Genomic DNA, 21,187 nt, shown 5'->3' with positions numbered 1-21,187 from the left:
CTATTGGAGGCATTTGGGAAAGCAATCAGCAGATAGATCTCTCTGTTTCTCTGTCTCCCTACTTTTCAAATAAATAAGATAAATGCTTAAAAAATAGTTGGGTTGCAAAAGTAGAACCTTCTAGTAGTTTAATTTTTTTTTTTTTTTTGACAGAGTTAGACAGTGAGAAAGAAACAGAGAGAAACGTCTTCCTTCCGTTGGTTCACCCTCCCAAATGGCCACTATGGCCGGAGCTATGCCGATCCGAAGCCAGGAGCCAGGTGCTTCCTCCTGGTCTCCCATGCGGGTGCAGGGGCCCAAGCACTTGGACCATCCTCCACTGCCCTCCTGGGCCACAGCAGAGAGCTGGACTGGAAGAGGAGCAGCCGGGGCTAGAACCCGGTGCCCATATGGGATGCCGGTGCCACAGGCGGAGGATTAACCAAGTGAGCCACGGCACCGGCCCCTAATTTTCTATTAAATGTTTTAAAAATATAAACTATGTAATCTAAATGAAGGTCAATCTATGTACTTCAGAACTTTCACTTACTGCCCTGAAATTTCATGACAAAGGAAGCAAAAGGTGTTGACCCAGAACTTGAGTTGTGGGAGTTGAAGGAGAAAGGAAGGACAAACAGAGTGGGAGTATTTGGAATAAAAGTCTTTCACTATCTCCTAAGTTTTAAGCTATCAACTGTAATTTTAGTTAGGCTTGATGTTTCCTGAATGTTAATGAGAAAAAAATATAGGTATGATAAAGATTATTTGATTTAGAATGATCTCTTTAAAGTAAAGCTAAAATGCATGATTTAAAAGTATTTATGTTTTAGAAAAAGTATCTTCAGTTTTTCTTTGCCTTCAGAAATCAGTGATATGAGGTAGACATTTGGTGCAACCCATTTTGGAATGCCTGGCTTGAGTCTTAGCTACTCCGCTTCTGATCCAGCTTCTTGCTAATGTGTACCCTAGGGGGCAACGAATGATGGCTTAAATATTGGGCCCCTGCCACCTACATGGGAGACCCAGATTGAGCTCCAGGCTCCTGGCTTCAGTCTGGCTCAGCCCTGGCTGTTGCAGGCATTTGAGAGTGAACTAGCAGATGGAAGAGCTTGCTTGTTAACTCTCTCTGTCTCTCTAAAACTCTTTACCTCTCTCCCACTCCACCCTTCTCTTCCTATGTGTGTCTCTTCCTTTCAAATAAAAATTGAAAGATAAGTAATTTTAAAAATTTATTTAAAAGCTACAAGCCTTTTTTTAAAAAAACTATAACAATTTAGAAATTCAGTGAGAAGGCCGGTGCCGTGGCTCAACAGGCTAATCCTCCGCCTTGCGGCGCCGGCACCCCAGGTTCTAGTCCCGGTCGGGGCGCCGGATTCTATCTATCCCGGTTGCCCCTCTTCCAGGCCAGCTCTCTGCTATGGCCCAGGAAGGCAGTGGAGGATGGCCCAAGTCCTTGGGCCCTTCACCCGCATGGGAGACCAGGAGAAGCACCTGGCTCCTGGCTTCGGATCAGCGCAATGCGCCGGCCATGGCGGACATTGGAGGGTGAACCAACGGCAAAAAGGAAGACCTGTCTCTCTCTCTCTCACTATCCACTCTGCCTGTCCAAAAAAAAAAAAAAAAAAAATTCAGTGAGAAATCAGTTGTTTAAATGTATTGTTCCTATACATTAACCAAATTTTTTACTTTATATTATTTACCATCATAAAAATTCATATTTATGAATATGTATTAAATGTAACTAGAATATATAATGTATATTATAATGTAGTATAACTTTAGAATTTAAGAACTAATTGCCACTAATGTACTGATAAACTTATTTGTGTATTTGGGTAATTCTTGTTTTTGTTTTTTTTTTTAAGATTCATTTATTTCTTTGAAAGAGTTACAGAGAGAGAGGGAGAGACAGCAAAGTCTTCCGTCTGCTGGTTCACTCCTCAAGTGGCTGCAATGGCCAGTACTGAGCCAGGCCAAAGCCAGGAGCTTCATCAGTTTCCCATGTGGGTGGTGGGTGGCCATCTTCTGCTGTTTTCCCAAGCCATTAGCAGGGAGCTGGATCAGAAGTGCAGCAGCCAGGACATGAACTGGCACCCATGTGGGATGCTGGCGTTGCAGGCAGCAGCTTTACCCTACGCCTCAACACCAGCCCCTGATACCTTTTTTGTTAAAGTAAAAGTGACTGTCTCCTGAATAAATGAAAGAATTTCAAATACATACCAGTTTTCCCAGACACATTGAGAAGGTTAGGAATTTCTATGTTTTTTGTTAAAAGTATGAGTTAGCTAATCAGGTGTTAATATTACTAACAGTGAATTTTAACTTTCAAGATATGATACTATAGTTTTTAAGTAGTTAATATAGAGTTGAATACATCCAGGACCACTCATTTCTATAGCATTATATTATACTAAAGTATCATATAAAATAGTTAAATCTAAAGAGTCTACTATAAAGTATGGTAAGAAAAATCTGAGTAGAAATTATACATGTTTTCTAGTATCTTCACTTGCTAACAGTCACTTCAGAGTTTTTTAGTTGTATTTCAGGAAGTCTAATTGCTTAAGATATGGGCTGGTGTGTTTGTTTATACAGAACATATTGTTAAAACACTTTCATAAGGAATTTTGGTCAAGGATCACAAACATATGAACAAATTTGACTCTGAAGTCAAATCCATCTATTCAGCAAATAAAAAAGAAACAAAATGTTCTCTGTAGGCTAAGGTTTGAATTTCTTTGACTTCTTAGAAATATAGATACCATACTTCATAAACTGTCATATACTTCATAAATTGTCATTGTTACGAAGTATTCTGGTTTTGGCTTAGGTAATTTCATATTTATATTGTGTTAGCAGTTGTCTTAGTAATAGAATTGAAATTCAGTACATACTTAAATAATCCATAAGTTCATTTATAAATACTTTTACATTTTGTTTTCTCACCTGTAGATTTGTGTTCGCTCTTTTCAAACATGTGGTACTGTTCATGTTTTGAAGCCAAAATGTGTGTATTTCTTAAGTTACCCTTCATTCAACTACAGTCATCCACATCACTTGCTGAAAACGACCGCTGGTAAGTATAATCTCAAGATAACATATATAAAGTAATGTGTTATATCTTATTCAGTACTTAGTAATCAAAGATTCATCAAAGTAAAAAATGCTAGCCCTGAATCCCACGTACTTCTGCCCTGACTCTCTCCATGTCTATCCATTACCCATTTTCTTTTTTCTTGCCTCCACTCCTATACTCCTAGCCCCTACCCTCTCCCCCTCTGTCACCTTCCACATACTTTTCTTAATACTTGTGTCTTCATAATGTTAGAATTGGGTTGTGTTGGGCCATCTATTCTTTATCATCTGACACATCTAAATGCAATAGTTAGCATTCATATGACCTTCTCAGTCAACGTAAATCATAGACTTAATAGAAGTGTCTTTGTGTCATTGTACACATCATGGTATTGTTTGGTGAATGAAGCACTTAATCTGTGATTTTAACATGGTATGATGAAACCAGTCTTAAACACTCCTGAACAGAAAGTTTCCTGCTATTATCCTTTACTTACCTTTTGCCCAACTTTGTCTACTCTCTGTAAAGAACTTGAAGATGGACTTGGCAAGGGCATAAGAACATTTTTTTCTGATGTTCTGTTTAGAACCCTGATAAAGAACCCTAGGCTTCTGTTATATGGCTAAGCTTTGGACAGATAATAGGGCCTTAGTCTGTGCTCACAGGGAAAAATAGGGAATTCCATGCAGATATCACCCTTGAATTCAATCTCTCCATGCTTTTTTTTTTTTTTAAGATTTATTTATTTTTTTGAAAGTCAGAGTTACACAGAGAGAGAAGGAGAAGCAGAGAGAAAGAGAAAGAGAGGTCTTCCATCCACTGATTCACTTCCAAATTGGCCACAACAGCCAGAGCTGTGCCAATCTGAAGCCAGGAGCCAGGAGCTTCTTCCAGGTCTCCCACATGGGTTCAGGGGCCCAAGGATATGGGCTATCTTGTACTGCTTTCCCAGGCCATAGCAGAAAGCTGGATTGGAAGTGGAGCAGCCAGGTCTTGAATCGGTGCCCATATGGGATGCCGGCACTGCAGGTGGTGGCTTTATCTGCTTTGCCACAGTGCCAGCCCCTCCATGCTTTTTTTTTTTTTTTTTTTAAGGTTTATTTATTTATTTATATGAAAGGCAGAGTTACAGAGAGAGAGAGACAGAGACAGGTCTTCCATCCGCTGGTTCACTCCCCAAATGGCTGCAATGACTGGAATTGGGCCAATCTGAAGCCAGGAGCCAGGTGCTTCTTCCTGGGTCTCCCACACGGGTGCAGGGGCCCAAGCACTTGGGCCATCTTCAACTGCTTTTCCAGGTCATAGCAGAGAACTGGATTGGAAGTGGAACAGCTGGATCTCGAACTGGTGCCCACATAGGCTGCCAACACTGCAGGTGGCAGCTTTACCTGCTATGCCACAGAGCTGGCCCCTCCATGCTTTTTATCTGCCCTCCTTTACCTCAGCCTAAGGCATGTAAACCTTATTTTCACTTTTTAAAAAAATATTTGTATTTTTTAAAAGTTAATTTTGTTGTTGTTGTTGTTGGGCTAGAAGCAATTCAAATAGAAACTCCAGATTCCTTCTTCAGCCTCTGATCATTTATCATGACCTTTGAGTTCCTGGATCCATTAATTCCAGGCTACTTGGGTTCCTGGTTTGCCAATTTCTAGCTGTGTAACTCTGAGCAAGTTATTTAAGTTTTTTCAGTGTCATCATTTGCAAAATGGAAGCATTCATAATATTTAGCTCATTACATAATAAGAATTTATTAATTCAACAACAAAAACTTATTGATTATCTGTTATGTGCCAAGGCAATAGTTGAGGTAGCTGGGATATATCAATAATCAAAACAAAGATCCTTATACTTGGATGGATTAAATAAATTAAAATATGTGAAGTATTTAGTAAATACTTCCTCTAGACTCTCTCTTTTTTTTGTCCTGGCTCCAGTGCTCAACATTGATCACTCTGTTTTACTTAATTTTTTTTTTAAAGATTCCTGTTTTTTTAAGATTGATTTATTTATTTGAAAGGCACAGTTACGGAGAGAGAAAAAAATCTTCAATCTGTTGGTTCACTCTCCAGATGGCTACAACAGCCAACTATAGTCCAGGCCAAAGCCAGGAGCCTGGAACAGCATTCAGGTCTCCCACATGGGAAGCAAGAGCCCAAGCAAGTGCCTTAGCAAGGAGCTAGATTGGAAATAGAGCAGCTGAAACTCAAACTGGCATTGCAGGCAGCAGCTTGACCCATTGCACCAATGCCAGCCCTGATGATTCTTCATATTCTGTGTTTTTCCCTCTTTTTTAAAAAAAGATTTATTTATTTGAAAGAGCAACAGAGAGGGAGGGAGAGACAGAGAAGAGGGATCTTATTGTCTGGTTCACTTCCCAAATGATCTCAACAGCCAATCTCGGCCAGGCTGAAACCAGGAGCCAAGAAATCCATCTTAGTCTCCCACATACATGACAGGGGCCCAAGTACTTGGACCATCTTCTGCTGCCTTCCCAGGCAGGTTAGCAGTAAGCTGGATCAAAAAAAGAGTAGCTGGGGCTTGAACTAGCAATCTGATGTGGGATGCCAGTGTTGCAAGCGGTGGCCCAACATGTTGCACAATCCAGGCCCCTGTTTCTCTCCTAAATTTCAGTCTTTTGTAGGATCCTATCCTTGGCCCTCCCATCTTCTTGTGTCACTTTTACAGATATACTTTCACCTACTACATATTGAACATTCTGAATCTGTAGCTCTCAGACTTCACCAATTGTTGGCTATGTATCTCCATTTCAATATCGCATGTATACCTCAAACTCCTCAAACTCAGTTTTATACAAATTTCCTCTTCTTCCTGTATTGCTTAACTCAATGAGTCAAGCTAGAAACCTGTAGTCAATGTGACTCCTCTCTCACATCATATTGTTTACCAAAACTTGATCAATTTTACATCTCATATAAGGGATCTTCTAGAAGTTCATGGAAATTGTGCATTATCAAAAATCATGCATCAGTTTCAAATATTGTGGCACCAAAATAGGCTTATCTGTTCAGTCCATTTTCCACAAACTTTATGAACTACCTTCTTATGTTTCTTAAATTTGTCTTATCCTTTTCAGTAAGCTTTGAAAAATTTCTAAAAATAAGCTCCAAACCACATCTGAATGTACCTTATATAAGGATATACTCCGTACCTTGGTTTCTTACCTTCAGTAGACTCTTGCTTCCCCTGCCTCATTTTGCTTCTGCCATTCCTTCCCAACCTTATCCACCATGCACAGATTTTTTTTTTCCTCAAATGATAGACTTAAAGTCACAGATCTGATATTGTAGATGGGACTCTGTGTCCGTTTTTTTTTTTTTTTTTTTCCATGATTGATTTATTTATTTGAAAGGCAGAATTAGAGGAAGAGTCAGAGAGGGAGAGAGAGAGAGGGATCTTATATCTGCTGGTTTACGCCCCCAAATGATCACAACAGCCAGGGCTGGGTTAGGCCAAAACTGGGAGCCTGGAACTTCCTCCAGTTTCTCACATAGGTTGTAAAGGTCCGAACACTTGGCCTATCTTGCACTGCTTTCCCAGGCTCATTAGCAGGTACCTGGATTGGAAGCCAGAGCACCTGGGACTCAAACCAGTGCTCATATGGGATGATGGCATCGAAGGTAGCAGTACCACAATGCCTGACTCCTGTATCAGTTGATGCTGAATTATAAACTACCCCACAATTTAGTGGCTTAAAACAATGGTGATTACTTTTTTTTTTTTGACAGGCAGAGTTAGACAGTGAGAGAGACAGAGAGAAAGGTCTTCCTTTGCCGTTGGTTCACCCTCCAATGGCCTCTGTGGCCGGGTGCGCTGTGGCCGGCGCACCGTGCTGATCCGAAGGCAGGAGCCAGGTGCTTCTCCTGGTCTCCCATGGGGTGCAGGGCCCAAGGACCTGGGCCATCCTCCACTGCCTTCCTGGGCCACAGCAAAGAGCTGGCCTGGAAGAGGGACAACCAGGAAAGAACCCGGCGCCCCAACCAGGGCTAGAACCCAGTGTGCTGGTGCTACAGGCGGAGGATTAGCCTAGTGAGCCGCGGCGCCGGCAGTGGTGATTACTTCTAAGGATTCTGTGGGTTGGCTAGGTGGTTGTTCTGCTGGTTTCACCTGGGCTCACTAAATTGACTGCTTTCTAGAGGATCATCTGGATGGAAGATCCAAGGTGGTCTCACTCACGTGGCTGACAGTTGATACTGATTTTCAGCTGGGGCATCTCATTTCTCATCTCTATGGCCTTTCATATTCTAATAAAATAGATCGGTGTCCCTGCGTGGAGATCTCAGGGCAGCATTCCAAAAGGTGAAGGTAGAAGTTGTGAGGATCTTTGAGGCCCCTAGGCTCCTGAACTTGCACAACTTCACTTCTGCTGTTTGTCCAAAACAAGTCACAGGCCAGCACAGGTTTAAGAAGTGGCGAAATGACTCTACCTCTAGTTGGGAACAGCTGCAAAGAATTTATAACTATATTAATTTACTTCTGGCTCCTGATGACCCTTAGGATAAGCTCCAAACACCTCAGCCTTTCCAAATATGGAATGATTTCTTGCCACATATGCTATCGTCTTCAGCCTTATAAAAACTGTTGTTCTTTGATCAGACTTTGCACCATCATATTTCCAACTTCTTGCTGTTCTTTCATAATATTGCTTTGTGTAAGGTGTCATGGTGTATTTACTGGTCATTTTTTGGTTACTTGTATTGATTTCTGTTCTTCAGTATAACCCTGTGGTAACCACTCTTGAGCACAAACTTTGTGTACCTCTTTAATTATTTCCTTAGATGAAAAGTCTTTAAAGTGGAACTACTTATGGAGTCAAAGATGTGGACTTCAAAAAAAATTTCTTTTAAGGTTTTTGATACTTAATGACAAACTCCTTTTCAGAAAGACTCCAGTTTATACTCTGAGCAGCAGACTGTGAAAGAGCCCAACTTACTAGAGAGGAAATAAGATATACCTAATATAGCCATATAAAAATATATTTTTTACTATTATCTCCTTTTATTTATTAAAGAACATTTTACAGTTTGATCAACTTGTTATGTATTTTATAAACAAACATATTTAATAGCAGACTAAAAATAAAGGAGAACTACTGAATAGACTCAAAGCCGTTTTTTAACTTAGAAAAGTGAAAGCATCCATGCATGCCTTCTGTTGACCAGAAAATCTTTCTCTTTTGGGTAAAGGGGCAGAAAGAGGAAAGAGAAGTTTAAGGATAAGTGGTCAGAACATAGTTGGAGCATACAAGAATTTTCCGTCATGTCTGCTATAGAACAATTTGATTTTTAACCACTAGTGACAAGAATAGTTGTGTAAAGTCAAAAGAGAACTGAGAGCAAGCTGTAAATGGTTATTATAGTTTCATAATGAAACAAGAATATTCAGCTGGATCTCTGTGTAATATTTTTGTTCTATTTTCTGTTCATTACAGTTGTTTCAAAATCTCATTAAGTTATTAGTAGAGCTTCCCATAGCCCTGTAAAAGAATATTATTTTGGAAATTGGAAAATGTAAGTTCTATGGCAGTGTCAATACATCTGTGTCATGGAATAACTGATTTATTTAAATCTCTAACAGTTATAAATAACAGTTATGCTTTTAAAAGTTATAAAATATGTGTATTTGTAAGATAGAACCATTTCAGCCTCTGCTTGAAAGCATTATTTGAATTTGGATGTAAAATCATCTATTAGTAATAAATTACATATTTACTAAAATCATTTTTCATTTGTTTTTGAAGCTCTACATGGACAGATTGTTCAGTTCAAACTCTCAGACATTGGAGAAGGGATTAGAGAAGTAACAGTTAAAGAATGGTAAGTTAATCTGAAAAAAATTTTTATATAAATTTAAAATAATTTAAATTGAGAAACTTGTTTACATAATATATGATGCTTTTATCAGCAATCAGGTGCAATTACTTTGTGTTGAAAATGTATCATGTATCAAGACATTTTATATGGTTTCCTAATGACTTTTCTCTTTTTTATTTATTTATCTTTTTTTTTTGACAGGCAGAGTGGACAGTGAGAGAGAGAGAGAGACAGAGAGAAAAGTCTTCCTTCTGTTGGTTCACCCCCCTATGGCTGCTGTGGCTGGTGCGCTGCAACCGGCACACTGCGCTGATCTGAAGCCAGGAGCCAGGTGCTTCTCCTGGTCTCCCATGCGGGTGCAGGGCCCAAGCACTTGGGCCATCCTCCACTGCCCTCCTGGGCCACAGCAGAGAGCTGGACAGGAAGAGGAGCGACCAGGACAGAATCTGGTGCCCCGACCAGGACTAGAACCTGGGGTGCCGGCGCCACAGGCGGAGGATTAGCCTATTGAACTGTGGCGCTGACTGACTTTTCTCTTTTTTGAAAAAAAAATCCATTTACTGCCCACCCCTCACTTCAACCTGAAAAGAGAAATGAATCACAGTACTGTCATTGTGGTGTAGCGGGCAAAGCTGCTGCCTGCAAGGCCAGCATCCCATGTGGGTGCTGGTTCATATCCCAGGTACTCTAGATCCAATCCAGCTCTCTGCTAATAGCCTGGGGAAAGCAGTGGAAGGTGGCCCAAATGTTTGGGTCCTGCCACCCACGTGGAAGACCTGGATGAAGCTCTGGGCTTCTACATGGCCCAGCAGTAGCCATGGTGGCCATCTAGGAGTGAACCAGTAGATGCAAGATCTTCCTCTCTAATTAATTCTGACCTTCAAAATAATTAAATAAATCTTTTTTTTTTTTAAAAAGGATTGAATCTGATAGAAAATAAATTGTCCCAAAATCATGTCTTTAGAAGCATTTAATGTATGAATGTACAGTTTCCTTCCAAACTATGTTAATGTCATCATCTAATCTATGCTCTCTTTACCGTACTGAAAATGACTTTAGTAAAAATGGATATTTGACTCACCATTACGTTGAGTATGCCTGTTTGTTTAGAGAATGGCTAAATATCTTAACAAAAGGCATGAATCAAAAAATAATTTTTAAAAACAAAAAAATTCTCAAAATATGGGCCTGTAACAAAAATGAAAAGTCCATTGCCCCCTTAGTCAGCCTCTACCCCTTTTCTTTCTTTCACTTTGTGGAAGAAAAAGATTTCTTCTTCCTGAACTAAGTTTTAAAGGTCTTAAAAGTAACAATTACAATAAGTAAAGAGATACTTTCCTTTCATAGTTTTTTTTTTTTTTTAAGTTACTTGACTTATTTAATTGAAAGGCACAGTGGCAGAGAGAGAAAGAGAGGTTTTCCATCATCTAGTTACTCCTCAAACTCCTGCAACAATTGGGGCTGGACAAGGTCAAAGCCAGGAATTCCATGCAGGTCTCCCACATGGGTGGCAGGAGTCCAAGCACTTGCAGCAACATCTGCTGCTTCCCAGGTATGTTAGCAGGGAGCTGGGTGGAAGTGGAGCATCTAGGGCTTGAACTAGCATTCCAATATGGGATGCTGATGTCACAAGCTGTGTCTTAACCTGATATGCAACCCTCCTTCCATAGTTTTTTAATATTTAATATTAAGAATAAGAATATTTAGCCGGCGCCACGGCTCACTAGGCTAATCCTCCGCCTTGCGGCGCCGGCACACCGGGTTCTAGTCCCGGTCGGGGCACCGGATCCTGTCCCGGTTGCCCCTCTTCCAGGCCAGCTCTCTGCTGTGGCCAGGGAGTGCAGTGGAGGATGGCCCAAGTCCTTGGGCCCTGCACCCCATGGGAGACCAGGATAAGCACCTGGCTCCTGCCATCGGATCAGCGCAGTGTGCCGGCCGCAGCGCGCTGCCGCGGCGGCCATTGGAGGGTGAACCAACGGCAAAAAGGAAGACCTTTCTCTCTGTCTCTCTATCTCACTATCCACTCTGCCTGTCAAAAAAAAAAAAAAAAAAAAGAATAAGAATATTTAATATTCTTTTAAGAATCTGATTCTGGGACTGGCATTTGGTGCAGAAGGTAAGATGCCACTTGGGATACTTGCATCTTGTGGCAGAGTGCCTGGGTTCCAGTCCCAGCTCTGCTTCCAATTCTAGTTTCCTGCTAATGTGCACCCTTGGAAGCAGCAGGTGATGGCTCAAGTACTTGGGTCCCTGCCAGCACATGGGAGTTCCAGGCTCCTGGATTCTTATTGGCCCAGCCTTGGCTGTTGTGTTCGCTCTCTCTCTCTCTCTCTCTCCCCCTCTCTTTCTCTCTGCCTTTCACATAAGTAGAAGGAAGGGAGGGAAATAGGAAGGAATTATATTCAGCCTCCTGAACATTTTTTCTTGCACTTGTAAATTAGAGAAGAACTGTAACAACATAAACATACCTTACGATTTAATCTGTGGTGTGTTATGGGATTGTGGAAAGAACAATGGAAGAGAGGAGGCTGACTGTAAACTTATTGTTTTACCTGTATTCTCTGCTTTTACCTGTGTTAACTATTAGTCAATGCCTCTTTTTTTTTTTTTTAATATTCATTTATTTTCATCTAGTTGAAAGACAGTAACAGGGAGAGGGAGAGAGAGAAAGATCATCCATCCTCTGGTTTACTCCCCTGAAACCTAATGTTCACAATAGCCAGGGCTGAGCCAGGCCAGAGCTAGGGTCCAGGAACTCCATCCAGGTCTCCCATGTAGGTGGCAGGAGCCCAAGCACTGGAATGATCATCTCTTGCCTCCCAGGATGCATTAGAAGGAAGCTATATTGGAAGTTGAAAATCTGGGACTTGAACCAGCACTATAATATGGGTTGCAAGTGTCCCAAGTGGTGGCTTAACCTACAGTGTTCCCCAACACACACCACACTTCTTGATTTGTAAAATGAGGTTAACAGTACTTGCTCTATAAACTTATGGGCTTGTTGAAAGGATCAAATGATGCAATTTATAGGAGATGCTTTCTTGAATATTTCTTAATTTCTATTATTCTCTAATTCCATATATTTATTATAGAGTTTAAGGCCCTTAGAAGAGGAAGTAACTTCATTTTATTTTATTTTATTTGAGAGGTAGAGTTAAAGACAGAGAGAAGGAGAGACAGAAAGGTCTTCCATCCGCTGGTTCACTCCCCAAATGGCCACAATGACTGGAGCTGGGCCGATCCAAAGCCATGAGTCAGGAGCTTCTTCCAGGTCTCCCACATGAGTACAGGAGCTTAAGCACTTGGGCCATCTTCTGCTGCTTTCCCAGGCCATAAACAGAGAGCTGGAAGAGGAGCAGCTGGGACTCGAACCAGCACCCGTATAGGATGCTGGCACCACAGGAGGAGGCTTAGCCTGTGTCACCACAGAGCCAACCCCAGTAGCTTCATTCTTAATGAAATATAATAGGTCTTAAATAAGAAATAAGCCATTTAATTCATTTTTCAGAAGGCCTTTAAGAAATATTTAGTTTTCTTGAATTTTTTGTTTATTCTCTAACTTAGTATCTGTAAATAATTCAAAGGAAAGAAGTAGGCCTCAGTGCGCCAGCTGCAGCGGCCATTGAGGGGTGAACCAACGGAAAAGGAAGACCTTTCTCTCTGTCTCTCTCTCTCACTGACCACTCTGCCTGTCAAAAAGAAAAAAAAAAGTATTTCCTTGGTAAAATGCTAAAAAAAAAAAAAAATGGAATTCTGTCAGTAGAGTAGCCTGAGAATAGAAATTGGAATATATAGGGAAGCATAACTTAATAAAAGGTAATGTCATTTTACATCAAGGACAGTAAAATCTCATTTATTCTTAGAAAGTCTAGGAGCAAATACATGAATAAAGAAGAAAAATATTGGGGCCAGCGCTGTGCTGTAGTGGGTAAAGCTGCTGCCCACAGTGCTGGCATCCCATATGGGTGCCGGTTGGAGCCCATATGGGATGCCAGCGGGTTAAAGCCCCAGCTTGCAGCACTGGCATCCCACATGGATGCTAGTTTGAGTCCCAGCTGCTCCACTTCCAATCCAGCTCTCTGCTATGCCTGGGAAAGCAGTAGAAGATGGCCCAAGTTCTTGGGCCCCTGTACCTGCATGGGAGATCTGGAGGAAGCTCCTGGCTCCTGGCTTCAGATCGGCATAGCTCCAGCCATTACGGCCATCTGGGGAGTGAACCAGCAGATGGAAGACCTCTTTTTCTTTCTCTCTTTCTGCCTTTCAAATAAATAAATAAATCTTTAAAAAGAAGAAGAAAAACATTTAGATTTCAAAAACCTTTGACAAGTTAAAATTTGGATTCTACTTGTGCTTTTGTTTTAAAGTCTATCTTGTCTGATGATATTGTAGTTACTCTCCCTCTCTTTTTTGGTTATTACTTCATGTCATATCTTTTCCCCATCTTTTTGCTTCTAACCAACCTTTTTTTTTTCTCTGAAATTTTATTTCTGTTTTGAATCTAAAGTATATATTTCAAATACAACATATAGTTGAATTACTGTTTAAAAAACCATTCTGTCAACCTTTGCCTTTTTTATTGGAATGTTAAAACCATTTGCATTTTTCAAGAGAATTATTTTATTTATTTGAAAGACAGTGTTACAGAGAGAGATAGAGCCAGAGAGAGAGAGAGAGGTCTTCCATTCTGCTGGTTCACTCCCCAATTAACTGCGACATCCAGAACTGAGCTGATCCGAAACCAGGAGCCAGGAGCTTCTTCCGGGTCTCCTACGCAGGTGCAGGGGCCCAAGGACTTGGGCCATCTTCTACTGCTTTCCCAGGTCATAGCAGAGAGCTGGATCGGAAGTGGAGCAGCTGGGGCAGCTTAGCTGTGGATGTCACGGTCATTTGGAGAGTGAACCAGCAGAATGGAAGACCTCAATCTCTGGCGCCTGTATGGTATGCCGGTGCTGCAGGCTGGGGCTTTAACCCACCACACCACAGCGCTGGCCCCACCATTTACATTTAATGTAATGACTGATAAAGTAAGGCTTATCTGAATTTTGCTGTTGGTTTCATATGTTTTATGTGTTTACCTCCACTCCCTTTTTTGTGTCAAGTAGATATTTCTATTGTACCACTTTAATTCCCTTGGTTTTTCTTTTTTTCTTTTTTTTTTTTTTTTTTGACAGGCAGAGTGGATAGTGAGAGAAAGAGACAGAGAGAAAGGTCTTCCTTTTTGCTGTTAGTTCACCCTCCAATGGCCGCTGCGGCCGGCGCATCGTGCTGATCCGAAGTCAGGAGCCAGGTGCTTCTCCTGGTCTCCCATGCGGGTGCAGGGCCCAAGCACTTGGGCCATCCTCCACTGCCTTCCCGGGCCATAGCAGAGAGCTGGCCTGGAAGAGGGGCAACCGGGATAGAATCTGGCGCCCCAACCAGGACTAGAACCCGGTGTGCCGGTGCCGCAAGGCGGAGGATTAGCCTGTTAAGCCACGGCGCCGCCCTAATTCCCTTGGTTTTTAAAAAATTATTTGCTTATGGTTACCCTAAAGATTATAGTTAACATTATAAATAATGCAGACTGGATTAATGTCAATTAATAGTTTATAAAAATCTTGCTCTAAGATAGTTCCTTCCTCTCAATCCAGCCTTTTATTATTATTGTCATTTATAGCCCATCTTTAAACATTCTAAAGCTGTCATTACAGTTTTGTATTACTTTATGCAGTTGTCATATAAATCAAGTAGAATGAAAATGAATTTTAAAGAAAATATATTTACATTTTTTATTTAGTCATGAAGTTATCTTTATTGGTACTCTTCATGCCCTTTTGTGGATTTGAATTACTGACTAATATATTCATTCCAGCCTGAAATATTTTTCTTAATGTTTCTGTCAGGGCAAATGTGCTCGGGATGAATTTTATGTTTCAATTTAGCTGGGAATGCATTTTTACTTAAGTTTTCAAGAGTAGTTTTACGAGATATGATTCCTGAATGACAGTATTTTCCTTTCAGTACATCATTCAAGTCATTCAAATGCATTCTGGCCTTCATGTTTCTGATAAGAAATCGTCTGTTAATCAGGGCAGGCATTTGGAAATGTGATTAAGATATCAGGATTCCTGCATTCCATATCATATTGCCTGGTTTGAGTCTCAGCTTTGCTTGTATTCCAGCTTCCTGCTAATGTGCTCCCTGGGAGGCAGCAGGTGACAGTTCAAGTACTTGGGTCCCTGCCACCCAGATGGCACACCCAGATTTATTTCCAGGCTCCTGGCTTCAGCCCAGTCAAGCCCTGGCTGTTAAGGGCTTTTGGGGAGTGAACCAGCAGATGGAAAATCTTCTATTTTCTCCTCTTCTCTCTTCTCCTCTTTTTCTCCCTCTGTCTCTGTCTCCATCCCTCCATCCCCTTCACATAAAATGAAAATAAGTAAGTAAAAAAGAAATCATCTGTTAGTCTTAGGAGACATCCTTGTACACGATGGCTGGTTTTTCTTGTTCTTTCAAGATTCCCTCTGTTTCATTTAGCAATTTGATTATAATGTGTCTAAGTGTGTCTTTTTTTTTTTTTTTTTTTAGTTTACCCTATTTGGAATTTGCTGAACTTCTTGCATATGTTTAATAAAATTAGGGAGGTTTAGGCCAGTACTTCATTCAATGTTGTTTCTGCCTTTTTCTGTCTCCTTTCATCTTGAGATACCAATGTGTGTGTTAGAAGCCTGATGATGTCCCACAGGTCTCTGAGGTTCTATTATTTTCTTCATTCCTTTTTCTTTCTGTTTTCCCTTTCACGAGTAGCCACTGAGTTCTGTACTTGATCAGCTTAGTGGACAACTAAGACAGTTTGGACAGAGAGTTCCTAAAGTGTCCTGAACCAGTAGGTCTTCAACCCTTTGCCAGGGAGGTTTTTTATGCATGCTGAGCATTCCTTCATTGCTTTAGCACTTTATAACTCTGCCTTTGCTTTTACTCCTGGCCTGTACAGGGCCTCAGAGTCAATCCGAAGTGATGTTTTAGAAACCTCGTGTGTGTGTGTGTGTGTGTGTGTTTCCTGGGTATATGCAGAGCCATGCACATTTGCATAGCCTTCTAGATCCCTTGGAATATGTAAGAGCTTTACAAAGCCCCCTGTGGCCATCTCTTTCCCCAGGTCTTCCTTTTATGATTCTGGGCCAATGTTTGGCCACAGTTCCTATCACTGCTTCTGAGATTTTAAGCAACTGCTGCTAATTGTTTTCAGCAAACAGTCCAAGAATAGGCCTTTTCCTGCAAAGAGAGCTCTGTGAGTGGAATTTTTCCAGGGAATTGCTAGACAAGTTAAATAGTGACAGTTCTCTGAAGATGTGGCTTTCTGTCTAACTTTATCTTGATCTTCCTGTTCTCCTGGCTACAAGGCTGAGTTAAGGAACAAAGGATGAGCATTGAGCACATTTTAAAATGCCAGAAAGCACTGTTTTTAATGAGATTCAGCCATTTTACCTAAGTAAATACTTTATTATAAGCCTGTTAATCTCCAGAGTTCTGGAAAAGTTGACTTTTAACAGCCTTTGTCATTGTACATGGTTCTTATATGGAGGAATAGATTCTTGTAAGTCCTAATTCTGCCCTTCTGGAAATGAAAGTACTGTATTGTGCTTTTCACAAATTTATGTGTATGTATACATGTATATAACATGTATACATACACATATGTAAATATGAATGTATTTGAAAAGCAGACAGTGAGGGAAAGAGACAGTGAGTTCCCATTCACGGGTCACTCCCCATGTCCACAAAAGCGAAGGCTGGCTGAAGCTGAACCAGGAATCAGGAATTCCATCCCAATCTACAAAGGGAACTGAGACTTAATCACTTGAGCCATCTCTGCTGCCTCTCAGGGTCTGCATTAGCAAGAATCTGGAGTCAGAAGTCAGAGCCAAGTACTGAACTTAGGTACTCTGACGGGACACTGGCATCCTAACTGCTAGACTGAATGTTCACCCCTATTTGTGCTTTTAAACCTAGTTTGTACGTCATAGATGATATGTTAGCTTGGATTGAGAACTGGTTAAGGACAGGAAGACAGATTAAGAATGAGTGAAAAATTAACTTGAAGAATTGAGGCAATGTCAAAAATGTGCCAGATACATCAAGAATGGCATTAGGATCAAAATCATATGCAATATTTCAGATTTTGTCCCATTCATCTCTTCTATCTGCTGACACTGACTAGATAAGCCTTGTGAAGCATCCCTAAAATAAGTGAGGTTAAAGGGATTGATAAATGAATATGAGGACCGGCTCAAATAATACCAGAAAGAAAGACTAAGAAAATTCATAACTAAAATCCATGAAATTAGGGGCCAGCACTGTGGTAAAGCAGGCTAAGCTACCGCCTGTGATGCCAGCATCCCATATGAGCATCAGTTCAAGGGCTGGCTGTTCCACTTCTGATCTAGCTTCTCACTAATGAGATGGGGAAAGCAGTGGAAGATGGCCCAGGTGCTTGTTCCTGCCACTCATGTGGGAGACCCAAATAAAGTTCTAGGCACCTGGCTTCAGCCATTTGGGAAGTGGCAAGTGGACAAAAGATCTCTGTCTCCATTTTCTGTCTCTCCCTCTCTCTCTGCTGCTTTATCTTTCAAGTAAATAAAAGTTTAAAAAGTTTTTTTTTTTTTCTTTTAGAACTTCTTTTCCCAAGGAATAGGTCAGGTAGAATACTGAAGTTTTAACTAAATTTTTGGATTATAGACATTAACGGCTTTTAAATTTTCAATATTTCTTGGAAGTATCTCAAAGAGACTCTGAAACCATTGTAGCCTCCTCAGAAATGTCCATTGAGGCACTATTTGGAGGTAAATACTGAACTACACAGAAACTGATTTAACTCAGTATGGCATTCACGTTGTTAGGGAGATCTGTATTTATGATTGTTAATGTAAATAAAAGTATCTCTTGATGTTTTGTTTTAGGTATGTAAAAGAAGGAGATACAGTGTCTCAGTTTGATAGCATCTGTGAAGTCCAGAGTGATAAAGCTTCTGTTACCATCACTAGTCGTTACGATGGAGTCATTAAAAAGCTCTATTATAATCTAGATGATATTGCCTATGTGGGGAAGCCATTAGTAGACATAGAAACAGAAGCTTTAAAAGGTACTGTATATGTGTTCATGTGTTTTACCAAATTGGTTACTTCTGTCCATTTGTCATTGATTCCAAATTGAAAGTTATTTTTACTTTTAATATCTTACAGGATTTGAGTTGGGGGTTTAGGAAAATATAAAAAGTTCTGTGATGCATGGTTATACTTTGACAATTTTTGACAATTTTGACAATTTTCATGATGGTTTTAAATTTTTTTTAAAAATTTATTTGAAAGTCAGAGTTACAGAGAAAGGGAGAGAGAGAGAGAGATCTTCCATCCTCTGCTTTACTCCCCAGATGGCTGTAATGACTGGGGTTGGGATAGGCCAAAGCCAGGAGCCAAGAGCTTCTTCCAGGTCTCCCAAGTGGATGGCAGAGGCCTAAGCCCTTGCACTAACTTCTGCTCCTTTCCCAGGCCATTAGCAGGGAGCTGGATCAGAAGTAGAGCAGCTGGGACTTGAACCAGAGGCCATAAGGGATGCCAGCATCGCAGGTGGTGGCTTTCCTGGGCTATTCCCTGCTAGCCCCAGTTATTATGTTAAAAACAGGTATAGCTGGGGCCAGCACTGTGGTGTAGCAGGTAAGTCCACGGCCTGCAGTGCCGGCATCCCGTATGGGCACTGGTTCCAGTCCCGCCTGTCAACTTCCAATCCAGCTCTCTGTTGTGGCCTGGGAAAGCAGTGGAAGATGGCCCACGTCCTCAGGCCCCTGCACCCGCATGGGAGACCTGGAAGAAGCTCCAGGTTCCTGGCTTCTGGCTTCCAATCAGCACAGCTCTGGCCATTGTGGCCATCTGGGGAGTGAGCTGGCGGATGGAGGACCTCTCTCTCTGTCTCTGTCTCTCTGCCTCTGCCTCTTTGTAACTCTGCCTTTCAAATAAACAAATAAATCTTTAAAAAAAAAATAAAAGGCAGGTAAAGCAAGACTTCATTCCAGCCATTGGAAAAATCTACCTTAGTGTTCAAGGAAACAACTTCTCAGGAATTCAGAAGCAGGTCCTAAATACTGATCTCTCAGAAAGAAAAATTAGAGTATGCAAAGATTAAATCTAACCTAATAGGGTTCCTCAATTCACCACTGATTTTTTTTTTTAATTATTGATTTTTTTTTAAATTTTTTGACAGGCAGAGTGGACAGTGAGAGAGAGAGAGACAGAGAGAACACTACTGGTTTTTTTAAATACTGCAATTGTTGGTGATTATTATGAAAGCCAGACTTCTTCAAGAGACATAGAAAAGAGTCAGAAGGGAAATTGAACAAGAGGGAAGAAAGCACAGCATTCAGAAAGCGGCAGTAGCCATGGGATTTAGAAATAGGAGTGCAGTGGAGGATGGCCCAAGTCCTTGGGTCCTGCACCCCATGGGAGACCAGGAGAAGCACCTGGCTCCTGCCATCGGATCAGCGCGGTGCGCCGGTCGCAGCGCGTTACCGCGGCGGCCATTGGAGGGTGAACCAACGGCAAAGGAAGACCTTTCTCTCTGTCTCTCTCTCTCACTGTCCACTCTGCCTGTCAAAAAAAAAAAAAAAAAAGAAAAGAAAAGAAAAGAAATAGTAGATGTTATTGCAAAGGGAATTTGTTACAAAAATGTTGCAAAGGGAAATCAATATGCTGAGCAGATACTTCAGAGCACTTCAGTCATCTAGGAAACAGCTTTGATAACAGGATTGGAGGAGAAAGAAATTCTGTGGCTGGATTCTAGACTGGCTTCTGAGAAGTGCCAAGAAAAAGAGTTCTTTTCCTTTTCTTTATTTTTAAGATTTACATATTTATTTTGAAAGTCAGAGAGAAAGATTTTTTAAAAGATTTATTTATTTATTTATTTATTTGAAAGGCAGAATTACAGAGAGGCAGAGGCAGAAACTGAGAGAGAGAGGTCTTCTATCCACTGTTTCACTCCCCAAATGGCCACATGGCTGGAGCTGGGCCCATCTGAAGCCAGGAGCCAGGAGCCTCCTCCAGGTCCCCCATGTGGGCCATCTTCCACCACTTTCCCAGGCTATAGCACAGAGCTGGATTGGAAGTGGAGCAGCTGGAACATGAATTGGCACTGATACAGGATGCTGGCACTGAAGGTGGCAGCTTTACCCACTATGCCACAACACCAGCCCTAGAGAGAGATATCTTTTATCCACTGATTTACTCCCTGTTTGACCACAACAGCCAGCATTGGGCTGGGCAGAAGCCAGGAGCTTCTTCCAGGTCCCTTAATGTGGCAGGGGCCCAGGCACTTGGGCCATCCTCTGCTGCTTTTTTTTTTAAGATTTATTTATTTACTTGAAAGTCAGAGTTACACAGAGAGAGAGGCAGAGAAAGAGGTGGTTGTAATACTAGTACTACAGAATTACTAGTACTGCAGTAATTCCTTTCAGACTTCTGAATTATATCACTAAAATGTCTTTTCAGGGCTGATGCTGTGGCATAGTGGATAAAGCTGCCACCTGCAACATCAACATCCCATATCAGTGCCAATTTATGTACTGGCTTCTTCACTTCTGATCCAGCTCCCTGCTAATGGCCTGGGAAAAGCAGCAGAGGAAAGGGGCTGGTGCTGTGGTGTAGCAGGTCAACACCCTGGCCTGAAGCACCGGTATCCCATCTGGGCGCCGGTTCGAGACCTGGCTGCTCTACTTCCTCTCCACTTCTTATCTCTGCTATGGCCTGGGAAGGCAGTAGAAGATGGCCCAAGTCCTTGGGCCCCAGCCCCTACATGGGAGACCCAGAGGAGGCTCCTGGCTCCTGGCTTTGGATCGGCCGTTGCGGCCAACTGGGGAGTGAACCAGTAGATGGAAGACATCTCTTTCTCTCTTTCTCACTCTCTCTCTGCTTCTGCCTCTCTGTAACTCTGCCTTTCAAATAAGTAAATAAATCTTAAACATATATTCTTACTACCAGAAAGCATTTAAGTGGGTAATTCCAGACATTTCCCTAGAACATATTTACATATATAAGTATTATATATTCTATAGTCTAATCTATATGTTTTTGTTTTGTTTTGTTTTGTTTTGTTTTGTTTTGTTTTTTTGGACAGGCAGAGTGGACAGTGAGAGAGAGAGAGACAGAGAGAAAGGTCTTCCTTTTGCCGTTGGTTCACCCTCCAATGGCCACTGCGGCTGGTGCGCTGCGGCCGGTGCACCGCGCTGATCCGATGGCAGGAGCCAGGTGCTTATCCTGGTCTCCGATGCGGGTGCAGGGCC

General features: G+C 41.5%; 1 protein-coding gene across 1 annotated transcript in view; it reads left to right on the top strand.

The window, feature by feature from the left end:
• Window positions 1-21,187, top strand: part of DBT (dihydrolipoamide branched chain transacylase E2) — a 50,385-nt gene that overhangs the window by 4,602 nt on the left and 24,596 nt on the right. Inside the window, exons 2-4 of the mRNA XM_062191823.1 lie at window positions 2,932-3,055; window positions 8,814-8,889; window positions 17,820-18,001. Coding sequence (XP_062047807.1) covers window positions 2,932-3,055; window positions 8,814-8,889; window positions 17,820-18,001 — 382 coding nt within the window. The remainder of the gene's footprint in view (window positions 1-2,931; window positions 3,056-8,813; window positions 8,890-17,819; window positions 18,002-21,187) is intronic.

Source organism: Lepus europaeus, chromosome 5 (assembly GCF_033115175.1).
Source record: "Lepus europaeus isolate LE1 chromosome 5, mLepTim1.pri, whole genome shotgun sequence".
Lineage (NCBI taxonomy): Eukaryota > Metazoa > Chordata > Mammalia > Lagomorpha > Leporidae > Lepus > Lepus europaeus.
This window is presented reverse-complemented; position numbering and strand designations above follow the sequence as displayed.